The sequence below is a fragment of the Tenebrio molitor genome, chromosome 4 (assembly GCF_963966145.1).
Source record: "Tenebrio molitor chromosome 4, icTenMoli1.1, whole genome shotgun sequence".
NCBI classification, from domain to species: Eukaryota; Metazoa; Arthropoda; class Insecta; order Coleoptera; family Tenebrionidae; genus Tenebrio; species Tenebrio molitor.
In genome coordinates, this window is record NC_091049.1 from 26,088,529 (window position 1) to 26,100,848 (window position 12,320).

At 36.1% G+C, this 12,320-nt stretch overlaps 1 protein-coding gene across 1 annotated transcript; it reads right to left on the bottom strand.

Annotated features, from left to right (window-relative positions):
- Window positions 1-10,065: 10,065 nt before the first annotated feature.
- LOC138129763 (uncharacterized) lies at window positions 10,066-10,963 on the bottom strand (the record flags this gene model as incomplete). The annotated part of the gene is given in 1 exon segment (XM_069046060.1): window positions 10,066-10,963. A coding segment is annotated over 1 exon segment (813 nt), but the record flags the coding sequence as incomplete, so codon positions are not given.
- Between the last annotated feature and the right edge of the window lie 1,357 nt (window positions 10,964-12,320).

Genomic DNA, 12,320 nt, shown 5'->3' on the forward strand with positions numbered 1-12,320 from the left:
TTCTTTTGTTGCAATTATCTATCAATGCTTTATTTATTGTCTTGAAACAATATAATTTACATTATTAATTAGCAATTATCATTAAAACTATGCTTTAAGATTGAATGCATCTAGATAATTGTCTTTTAAACTCATTTATATTGCCTAACAGCTTCAAACTCCTCGGTAATTAATTATGTATATTCTTTCATTCCTTTGTAGAAAATTGAGTTCATGGTTCGACTCAAAATGACGCCGGGCCGTTATCCTGCACAGCTCTAAGGGCTTATGGAGAAATGTAAAGAAGAACAGTGACAGCAGATAGCGAATTTCTTGAGTGAAAGTGAGAATCACCTCTTACTCCAATATGGCTAATATGGGGTGCGTTTGTTATAGCAATCCGATCAATCCAATATGATCTCAACCGTTGGTGATTGTTATGTCAAGCTGTCATTTGTAGTTTTCTTAACCTGAAAAATAATCAAAAAACGGGATGAATCTAGAAACTATATTATTTTTTGCAAATGAAATAATGTTCGACGACGAGGGTGATGTGGAAAAAAATCAAGAAAGAATGAAGCTTCTTAACCAATAAATTCTGCGGAGCGAATTGTCCCCGCAATCGATGTACAATTTGTACAAGTGGATTTGTGGATGTATTATTAAAAATGCCTTTTTTTTGCTATCCGTGCTTATTATTTTCAAATGATCCTATATGGGCTAAAAATGGAGTAACCGATATATTAAACCTTTAAAAGACAAAATTAAAAAGCATGCTTCTTCCGCTACTCATATCAATTGTTCAACCCTCGTTTTACGCTACAATTGTTGGAAGAAATCTCAAAGGCGGCCGACATTCTTCAAAAACAACAAAAAAAATTCTTTGAACGGGAAGAATAATAAGGCGGGCGAGTAATAAGAATAGTGGTGAAGATTCTGACAACAGTGAATGCATATTGTGTTGCGAAAACTTTAAAAGGTCTGTCAGTGGAGAAGGTTGGATCCAATGCACTACGTGCCGCAGCTGGGCACAGGATGAATGTGCAGGAGTTAGCGACGATGAAGAGGATTATAAATACATGTACCAGATGTGTATTCAGTTCTCAAGTAGCCCCTGCTAAACAAACTACAAATTAAATTTTAGTTTGCTGATTATTCTATACCAAAATTTTTGAGTTCCTAAAGGTTTTTTTTTTCTGAGAAAATGCATTATTTTTGTATTCGCAGTAAACACAACTTTATTAAAAATCCTTACCTAATGTGTTGCTATACTCATAGCAAGTGTATCACGTATAAACGCTATTATTGGGGGTAGGATCGTTTCACGCGCCTCCATGGGATCATTTCACCTCCACCCTTGCGGCAAAATGATCCTTTTGCAAAATATAGTAGAAGCGTGATAATGTGAACTTGCTGTCATTTGAACAACGTGATAATACTGATAATGTGAACACGAAATTTTTTACAATGAACGCCGTATAATGTGAACAGCGGAAGTACTCGCTTATGTGAACATTTTTTTCTTTGGTTAATGATAAATATAAACTTCTAAAAGACGTCGAGAGTGGAATACGAAAAAAAGATGTAGCCGCCAAATTCAATATTCCAACCAGCACAGTATCAACAATTCTAAAGAAAAAAGCGGAAATTTTAAGCTAGTGGAAGATGCTGACGAAGCCTGCACAAATAACAAATAACATCAATAGCTCTAGATGCATTAGAAACATTACGTCTTTTTATGTATTATTCTGTTGAAAATACACCAAATGAGACTTATAGACATTTAAACTTGTCACTAACTTTTGTTGAAAAATGCGCCAACAAACGCCAAAGTCTAATTAAAGACTATTTCCAGCGAAAATAATTAACCATGTAATTTTGTTAATAAAACAGTTGATTTCTACAAATTTTTGGTGTTTATTTGATAACTCGAAGTCGCGATAAGTCGAATTCTTTTTGTGGCAGATGCTAGCTCGACTTATCGAGGTTCCACTGTATTTATTTGAAGAAATACCAAACTGTGCGATTCCGAGTGTCGGTACTATTTTAACTATACCGTTCTCATTTGAGAAATAATCTCGGGTGCACAAACTATAAAGATTGGATTTTAAATTAAAACTTAATTTGTTTAGATACATTGAAGTTTTTTGTTATTTTTTCTACTAGTTTGGAAAATTAACATATTTGAATTTGAGTTAGGAAAAGTGGAATATTTCCTAACAAGGGCGGAAATAATATTTCAACACTAAAAGTGAAATTTTGATCGTTTCCTGAGATTGAGATGAAATTGTTTTAGAAGAGCACATCGTTGTAAATTTTTCTAAAAATTGTGAGTTAAATATTATACGATGTTATGTTTTGTGAGATTATGGTAAATTTGTATTGCTTGTTGTTAGCTTAAAAAAACGTCTCAGACTGCTTACAATGGCAACATCTTCTTCCAAAAACTTGATATCTAGGGCAAAGTGATTCCGTCCGAAAATTCGTATCAACGGATCGTCAAGGAGGCCTCAGACGTTGCATAAGGTGCAGTTCCTTGTTTTTCGACACCAGGTAAAAACAGAAACCGTGATTGTCCCAAAAGCAAACTGTGTGATAGGGAAATTGAGACCATTCGTTCAATTATACATAACTTTTATGTAATTAAAAAAAGGCAGCCAAAGTTGAAAGGTTTGTAGTGGTTCTTAAAAAACGATCACTACAAAGTTACGTAGGGATTCTCAAAAAGAGCGAAAACTATGGGTTGTCATTTTGTGGAGGTCTAACAACACTTTGACGAGTACCTAAAGATGGGATTTAAGTAGGTAATCCTTGGTAATGCTGGCTTGTAAAAATATTTGTTTGCAGTTGGAAAACAATGGCAGACAAAAGAAAAATTTTAGTAGGGTCCTATGACGTACGTGCCAAACGGATTCAATATTTAAAGCAGTTGCAACGTTATGTTCATGAGGAAAGACCTATTGTCTATAAGTATACTGATGAATCCTACATCCACAGCTCCCATACACAATCAAAAAGTTGGACAGATGATAGTGTTTTGGGATTGAAAAAGCCAATATCCAAAGGAAAACGTTTGATTATGGTCCATGCAGGTCAAAAACAGGATTTGCACCCAATGCACTTCTAATGTTTCGTCCAGAGATTAAAAAACGTGTTTATGACGCGTATTAGAAAAATAATTTTTCCAAGCTTCTAAAACTGGCGACTACCATGACGATATGAACTTCCAAAATTTTATTATATGGGTTAACAACCAATTGCTGCCTAATCTCCCAACAACGTTTGTACTTGTAATAGATAAATGCTTCCTACCACAACGTGAAAATTGAAAAAGATCCTAATTCTAATACGAGAAAACAGGATATAACCCATGACACAACTCACACTAAACCAGAATTATACGCCATAATAAAACATAAAACTAGAAATCCAGGGTAGAAAATAAATTAGATACACTGCTGCACGAACACGGAGACACAACGCATTGCGATTGCCACCCTACCATCCGGAATTCAATCCAACTGAAAAAATATGGGCTATTATGAAGAACTGCGTTGCTGCAAGAAACACAACTTTTAAAATAACAGACGTACAGGATTTGGCAAGACAAAAATTGATTCCATTACGAGTGAAACGTGGTCCTCAATTTGTGCACATGTAGATAAAATTGTTGATGAGTATATGGTACAAGAACATATTATGGACCATCTTCTGGGTGAAATGGAATTTATGGTGAATCCAGGAGATTCAGATAATGAATCATCTATTTGTAGTGAATCAGACGATGATAAGAGTGGCAACTGCATGCATTTCTAATGTCATGATAAAATCGACTTGGCAACTACCTACAACTGCGATTTGACTGCTAACTTACTAGTTTTATTATTACTCGTATTAGGAAAATCAGAGAACGATTTGCATCGCACGCCAAAATATTTACAGAGTGGATAGAAAAAGAGTTACTTCCAGCAATGAATAGTCTTAATAAAACTTGCGTGATAATCCTCGACAACGCTCCGTATCATTCCGAGCACCTGGAAAAATGGTCGTCCTCAAGGAAGACAAGGGGTAGTATGAATAAGAATAAGCATTTGCTTATTATATATAATTTGTCTTTTTCTATCTAATAGAGTCCATGTATTTTTATCTCTTACTAATACAAGTAAAAGCATTTGCTAATGGTTTATGCATATGACCCATTGTGTCGCCCCTACTGTGGAAGCAATTTAATTTCTACAGACATGGCAATACTTGTGTGCCAGAACAAAACAAAAAAGTGCTGCGAATATGAGGCAAGCCAATAAAACATGAGATGGGGTGGGTAATGTTCAGTCATTGTCACAAACTGAAAACCGGATAATCTTATATTAGGAGAAATTAAATTAAAAATGAGAATGTAAATAATACAGTGCCACCGCTGCCTAAAATGGGGACAGGCAGCCCCAAATTGCACGCATAGATAAAATGCCTAAAATGCAGCGAGGACCACGTCACTAGAATGATTGCCAAATCAAAAATGATGACTTTACAACACAGGCAAAAATAAATGTGGAAACGGCAGAGGTGACCATCTGGCCAACAGCGCAGATTGCCCGGTCTACCTGAACAAATTAATAGTATATTATGTGATGAGGAGCAAAAAAGTTTTATGTGCTGCGGCTGGTAGATTGGCTGCCGAACGCAGTGAGGCAGACAAACCAGCCATAGCACATAAAATCATTTTTGCTCCGAATAACATATACTATTTTTTCTTCAAACCTTCATAACAAATTATTTAAGACATGTTAAGAAACCAGGTAGGAATTTCAAATTATTTAGCTAGTTTACTTTACTGTCGCTTATCAGCGGAGATAATAACTTCACGGACGCCCTCAGCGGAGATAATAACTTTATCTGCCGCTCGTCAGCTCGTTAGATGCCATGACAATGAAGTGACACTTTAGCATTATCAATACAGCAGGATAATGTCATAATTTACGGACGTTTGAAGAAAAAATACATTACCGAGAAGAAATTCAAGAAACCTGAAGATTATGCTAACCGATGGGGTAGATTCCGATATAAGCGGTGTTGACTTGCAAGACGAAATTATTGATGTTAGCCAACATCTGCGATCGTCAATGACACAATGAACAATCACTTGTTCAAAACAGGGTTGGAAACATTGTATCCGAATACCGTCATTGTCCTGAAGATACTGCTTACGCCTGGAACTATTGCTGGAGTTTAATTTTGTGTCAGGAACGGCCACTATTAGTACAGAATTTTTATCCGGTTTGAAATTTCCGCCAATTTCAAATGAGAGCCGCATCAGAAGGAGTCGATAAGAAAGATCCCCACTATAACATTTTTTATATTGCCGTATCGATTTTTCAGGTTTCAAATGCGACACTGCACATACATATAAGTGAATTGTTTTATTTATGTCTTTCCATAGCGACTTTATTTTTATTGACAGTGAAGAAAATTTTACTTGTTCATTTTGTAATTACAAATTTTCGGGTTGCACACAAAATGTTGTGTAGACCTTGGCTACGAAATCCTTTGACGATCTCGAGATTGTCTTGCCTCGGCCGCAAAGCGGCCTTGGCGACAATTTTTCTCTCGGTTCGTCAAAATACGATTTCGTATCCTTGATATACAAATAACTATTGTATTTTTAATCAACTCTCCAATTGATTAATTTTTTGAATTGGAAAAAAACTCGAAGTAAAAGAATATTTATTAATAACAATTTAAAAAGCACTGAAATAATTTCGGAAAAACTAAATAATGCTACAATACAAATACCGGGATATTTTTTTAACTTTGATTTTGACCGCTAGGGGTTATATCGTCATCAGATACAAAACCTTACAAGTGAACAAAAATAAAATGAATGGCGCAAAATTGCCACAGAATTCTCCAAAGTAGCAAATAAACAATATACTTGGGACCAAATTGACAATAAGTGGAAATGCCTCAAAAAGACCTACAAGAAAATAAAAGACGGCAATGGGACTGGAAATGCTCCCCAAAAGTGGGAATTCTTCCATGTCATGGACAGCTTTATGCAGAAAAAACCTGAAGTGACCCCGGCAGCAGTTTGCAGCATGATGGAGACTTCGAAAGATGACCGAATTACTGCAACTGGATTTTAAACAAAATTCAAACTGATCACGCTTTCACAAAAAATGTATTATGGACTGATGAAGCAACGTTTACCCGTGATGGGATTTTTAATCTACAAAATAATCATAATGGGCCTAATATTTTTGAAGAATGGTTTGAATTCACCTTAATTCCCAATTTGAAACCGAATAATAGCAGTATTGTCTTTAATTTTGACCAGTTAAAACATTCAAATCTTTGCCGAAATTAAAAAAAAACTCGTTTCCATCTGAAAAACGATTCCTATATGAAAATGAAAGCTCAACTGAGCAGCTCCATGGCTAGTGCTATAAAACGTTGACCACCTTGGGTGTACTGCCTGCTGAAACTATTTTCACAGCGGAATTTGTTCAAAAAGTTGACCATTTGTTTGATTCATTTAATAATACAAATAGCAAGCCGGTTGATCATAAACGCTTTAGATGTGCTTTCTATTGACAGTATTGACAGAGTTGAACAACTGGAAGTTAATTGATTTGGAAACCGATGCCGATCTTTCGAATCGATATTCATTTGTTCGTGGTTGGCAGACCGTTGAATTATTTTTCTGTGGTACACACTCAAAAATGTGTAGGTATGGTTTTGATTATTTCAATCTACGTTCATTTAATCAAGATCCATTGGAGAATCTATTTTCCAACATCCGTCAACATGGCACAGCCAACACCAAACCCACTTGTCACCAGCGTTAAAAACTGTTGTTAACAGCTTGGCTTGACCAACAGGTGTCGACAGAAACTGCGAAGAGGACAATTGCACGCCGTTTGATAATTTGACCACGTTGTTGAAATATTCAGAGGATACTTCAACGGAGACGCAGACTATACAGAAGATACTCAAGGTCTTGCCTATGTTGCAGGCTGGGTGTTGAAAAATATTGGCACTCCTGATTGTGACAATTGCCGGAACATTTTATTTTCCAGAGATGCAACTCCACGTCATCTTCTGACAACTTTTAAAGAAGTGGACAACTTGCAGAGGCTGAAATATGCTGGTGACCAGTAATGGGAGTTGTTCAAAATATACATCACTGTTTATATGAATTTCTTGATAAGTGTGGTTTTCAGAGAAATCTGGAAGACACTTTCAAACGTTCTTCGAAGGATTGTGGATAGATTTGTTTCGAAGGGAAAGTCATCGGGAAGGCCTCAAGTTGGTGAAGATATCGTTGAAAATTTGAGAGGGGGAATGGAACAAAATCCCAGAGCGTCATGCTGAGACTGTCAGCACAGTCAGGTGGACCACTGAGCACATGTCAGAAAATTGTGAACAAAAAATTAAATTTGCACCCCCATAAAGTGTCATTGGTTCAAGAACTGAAACCAGCAGATTATTCACGTCGCGTTGCATATTACAACTGGTTTTTAAACAACATGAATGATAACAAAATTTTGGAATTGCCATTCTTTTCAGACGAGGCATGGTTTCATCTTTCAGGGTATGTTAATTCACAGAACTGTAGAATTTGGAGTACTAAAAATCCTCATGTCTTCCAAGAAACACCTTTGCATGCCATAAAAGTTGGCGTATGGTTGGCTGTTTCTCGTCGAAGAGTGATTGGGCCAGTTTTCTTCCATTACACAACAAATGGTACGAGGTACAAGCAGCAAATATTGGAAGTTTTTATGAACCAGTTAGATGACGAGGAGCTATAATTTGATTATTTCCAGCAGGATGGAGCTACAGCTCATTCCACAAGGGCTACTTTAGCATATTTGGAAGAATTTTATGTGGACCGTATCATAAATCGAAGACTTAATCCAAAATGGCGTCCTCGTTCTCCTGACCTGACGTCATTTCATTTTTCAATATTTGGATGGTTAAAAGATAACGTATACAAGCAGCAATTACATACTCGGAGGAATTAATGGATGAAATTACACACCATTGTCAAAATATTGATGCTCGCACATTAGACAATATTTTTGAAAATAAAAAAAGACGAGTAGCTTTATGGCTACAACAGAACGGAGACCATGTCCAACATCTCTTGTAATTTAAAACAAGTGAACCTGTTTCAGCGTTTTCGACAAATGTCATTAATTTTGAAATTACTGAATGTATTCCATAAGTATTTATGTATTTTAACTCATCTTATTTTGTTCAGCTTTATATTCACATTCATCACACTTAAACCATTCTATTTCATCGACGGACGTGTGTCGTAAACGTTTGTCTTTTTAAATATTCCTTTTGTCTGGATTTGTATTCACACTCATCACACCTAAACCATTTTAATTTTGTTCGTGAGAGTTTCGCTTTGTTATGAGTATCTAAACTGCCCATTGCGCTATTAACGTATTATATTATACGCTTATTATTCTAAATTCGACACTTAGCACGTTAAAGCTGTTTTAAAAACACGTATGTAGGTATTATACGTACGTATCATGCAAAGAACATGGAGAAATTGTAACTTGAACTCATTCTAACCTCGCAAGAGTAAAAAGGGCGGGTAAAAGAGTGCAAGTTTAAAAAAGTCAACGCTACTGCAGCGCCACTGACGTTGGTAAAATTTTAACAAAAAATGTTAATTTAAGAATACAGTATATCAATACTGGGGTGCGTTCAGAAACATTACCCTAGGTGTAAAAGTTACACTTTAGCGTTCAGAAAGTCGAAATTGTTACCCACAGAGGTAACTGTCAAAGCGTTCATAAACAGTTTGGGAAACACCTTGGCGTAACATTTTTCAACCCACTCGCGACTGCGGAAAGAATCACCCAGACATGCGCACTTTCGTACTGCATGTCAAGCCATTGCGCGAAAATTGAAGGTGTTCTGTGATTGAAGGGGTTAGGTGTTGGTACATTGTGTTCTGTGGGTAGGTCTATTTTGGTGCAATCTGGGTGCAATTAAAAATGAATGAGGCTGAAGAGAATGATAAATACGTGCAGGTACAAGCTGGAGGAAAAACTGTCAAAGATAATGACGGAAATCTTTTATTCCAAAACTTGAAAGGTAAAATAAAAATTGATATTAAACACTATACAATCATGTTATGTATTTCTCGTTTTTAGATGGTTCATTGATTTATATCCCTCCTCAGTCAGTTTCACAGTCCCCTGATAGCAGTGAGAATGAAATGTCAACAGAGGAGGCTTTGCAGTTAAAACCTCCAAAAAAAGATTCATCAAGCAGGGGATCTGCAAGCGCTAGTATGTTTACAAACATTTGTATAATAGTATATTATGTTATGAGGAGCAAAAATGAAGTTTTATGTGCTGCGGCTGGTAGATTGGCTGCCGAACGCAATGAGGCACACAAACCAGCCAAAGCACATAAAACCATTTTTGCTCCGAATAACATATACTATTTTTTCTTCAAACCTTCATAACAAGTTATTTAAGACATGTTAAGAAACCAGGTAGGAATTTCAAATTATTTAGCTAGTTTACTTTACTGCCGCTCATCAGCGGAGATAATAACTTCACGGACGCCCTCAGCGGAGATAATAACTTTATCTGCCGCTCTCAGCGGAGATAATAACTTTATCTGCCGCTCGTCAGCTCCTTAGATGCCATGACAATGAAGTGACACTTTAGCATTATCAATGCAGCAGGATAATGTCGAATTTACGGACGTTTGAAGAAAAAACAATTTATTATTATACCACCCTATTATAATGTTCTTAATTTAAACATGTTGTAGCTCTACAACCAACTGATGATTGTTTGGATGAAGATACACCAAATGATGAGCCAGTGAGTAAGAAACTGAAAAGGAAGAAAAGGAAAGATGATGAACTAGTAAACTATGTCAAAGAAAACGCTGAGAAAAAGGAAGAACGTAGAACAAAACGACATAATGAATTGCTTGAAGTGCAACGGGAATACATAACCACTTTTAAAAGTGTAATGGAAAAACTAATGGAAAAGTTGTGAAGTTTTCGTCTTTTGTTACCGTTTGGAGAGAATAATAAAATTACAATATATGTAGTGTTAAGTTTGAATTTCAAGTTTATTTTGTAAATTAAAAGTATTCATATCATGACTACAATTATTGTTATATTTATAAGTAGTTACACACGTCTTACATCAAACAGCTCCCTCGCTAAATTATCACGGCGCTGTTGCCCATTCAACACAAACACGGCGTCTTGATCAATTTCATCATTGTGTTGAATAAATGGCATGCCTTCTCTAATGTAATCGTCAATCAACAAATCGTTGTGATCCAAACAAATATTGTGTAGAACACAACATGCAATAATAGTGTACGGAATTAAATCTATTCTATTCATGTCCAAAAATTTTAACCGTCGAAATCGCCCAAATAATAAAGCAAAAGATCGCTCGACTGTTTGTCTAGTTTGAGAGATAACATGATTAAAATAGCGTTATATGTTATTTAAACGGCCTCGATTTATGTAGGGAGGCACACACCAGTTCAATGGAGGATAAGCTTTATCACCAATGATGAATTCATTATCAGGAAAATAGTGATCTGTATTTGTGATTACAGATTTGTAAATGTCTGAATTGGAAAAAATTCTGGTATCGCTTACAGATCCTGGAAAACCAGTAAATGCGTCAATGTATTTCAATGATGAATCACATATGCCTTGAAGTGTAAAGGCATAATTACATTTTCTAGTGACGTATGATTCAGGATTCTGTAAAGGAGCTTTAATAGGTACAAATGTGCCATCTACTACTCCTATAACGTTATCTACGCCTGCCATATTACGGAACTTTCTTTTAATTGCCATTCGTCTATCTCCCGTAGGCCATATGATTATTGTGGGAGCCATTTCATACAGGATTTTAATTACTCTGACAAATGACACAGAAAGAGAAGATTTACCCATATCAAAACGTTCTCCTACAGATCTAAAAAGTAATTAAACAACTTTAAAAATTTAATTATTTACCATTCAGACCTGTAAGAATCTGGCGTTGCTAATAGCCAAATTACAGCCAACAATTGTTTTTTGACACAAATAGTTGGTCGACCAGTTGAGGCATTGTTTTGTAATCGTGGGGCAACAATTCTTAATAAAGTTTCAAATGCTTCCCGTGTTAATCGAAAATCCATTTGAAACTGTTTATCAGTGAAGTATGGCACCACATTTTGCACATAAAGCTTCATTCTTGTAGGTTTTACTCTCGTTGCATGGCGTTTGCGGTGAATTATGATAAGTTCTTCATCACTAGAACTATCTGTGGAGGCATATTGATAATTGCAATCATTAAAAACAATTTGCCTTCCCTGTATTGCAACAAATGCAGTAAGTAGTCTGTTATCCATGCTAATAGTAATAACCTACTAAAAAAAGATATCGGTCGGAAACTTTTTTTAAATACTATTTAGACAACCCCCGGATTTTAATTTTAATGTATCGTCTTAAAATATTTTTTTGGTTATGTCAAACTTCCTTCACCTTTTTTTCACTCCTTATCGTTCAGAAAGAAAGTGTACCTTGTTGGATTAGACCGGTTCCCCAACGTTACCTTACCCTACCTACCGGGGAATGTTTCTGAACGCACTCCTGAGATTTTAATAACGGAAATGCGGGTTTCAGATGAAGCAAAAAATGTTATTCCTCTGAAGTTTTTACCTAAAATCAAAAATATTGTTTTTTTTTCTCTTGTAAACTCAATCCGGGGACATACTGTATAAGCTAATTTAAAAAAAAAAAACAAAACTAAGTTTCCAGATTATCGATTTGATATAGTTATTTATGTATCAAGGGCTTACCGCGACCGACCGGCGTCAAATCAAACCCCGTGACGTCACTACCGGAAGTGATCGTCACAACTAATTCAGTGCGGATTAGTGAGGCACTGAATCTGAACTGTGGTTTGTCGACAATACGTCTTCGACTTCATGAACTAGGAGTTCACGCAAGGACTCCAGCCAAGAAAATTCAACTAACTCCTGCTCAAGCGGAAGCTAGATTGCAATTTTGTATGGACAACCTTAACAGAGACTGGTCGAATATATGTAGCTTTCCTTTTACACCAAATCTCAGTTATTCTCAACTCAGTTGACTGTCATTCGCTTTTAAACTCGTTCCTTTTACATTTCTCAAATGAAGTGATCTGAGTTTTTTTACCTCCCCCCTTGCCGCTGATGCACTACCTAAGCGCCAGCATCAGATAAGTGAGAAAAACTCACTTCGGAAGTGGGGGGTTAAAAATGCATGTTGACAGCATTTCGGCGCCAAGCAAACGCGAGGTTATGTGCAA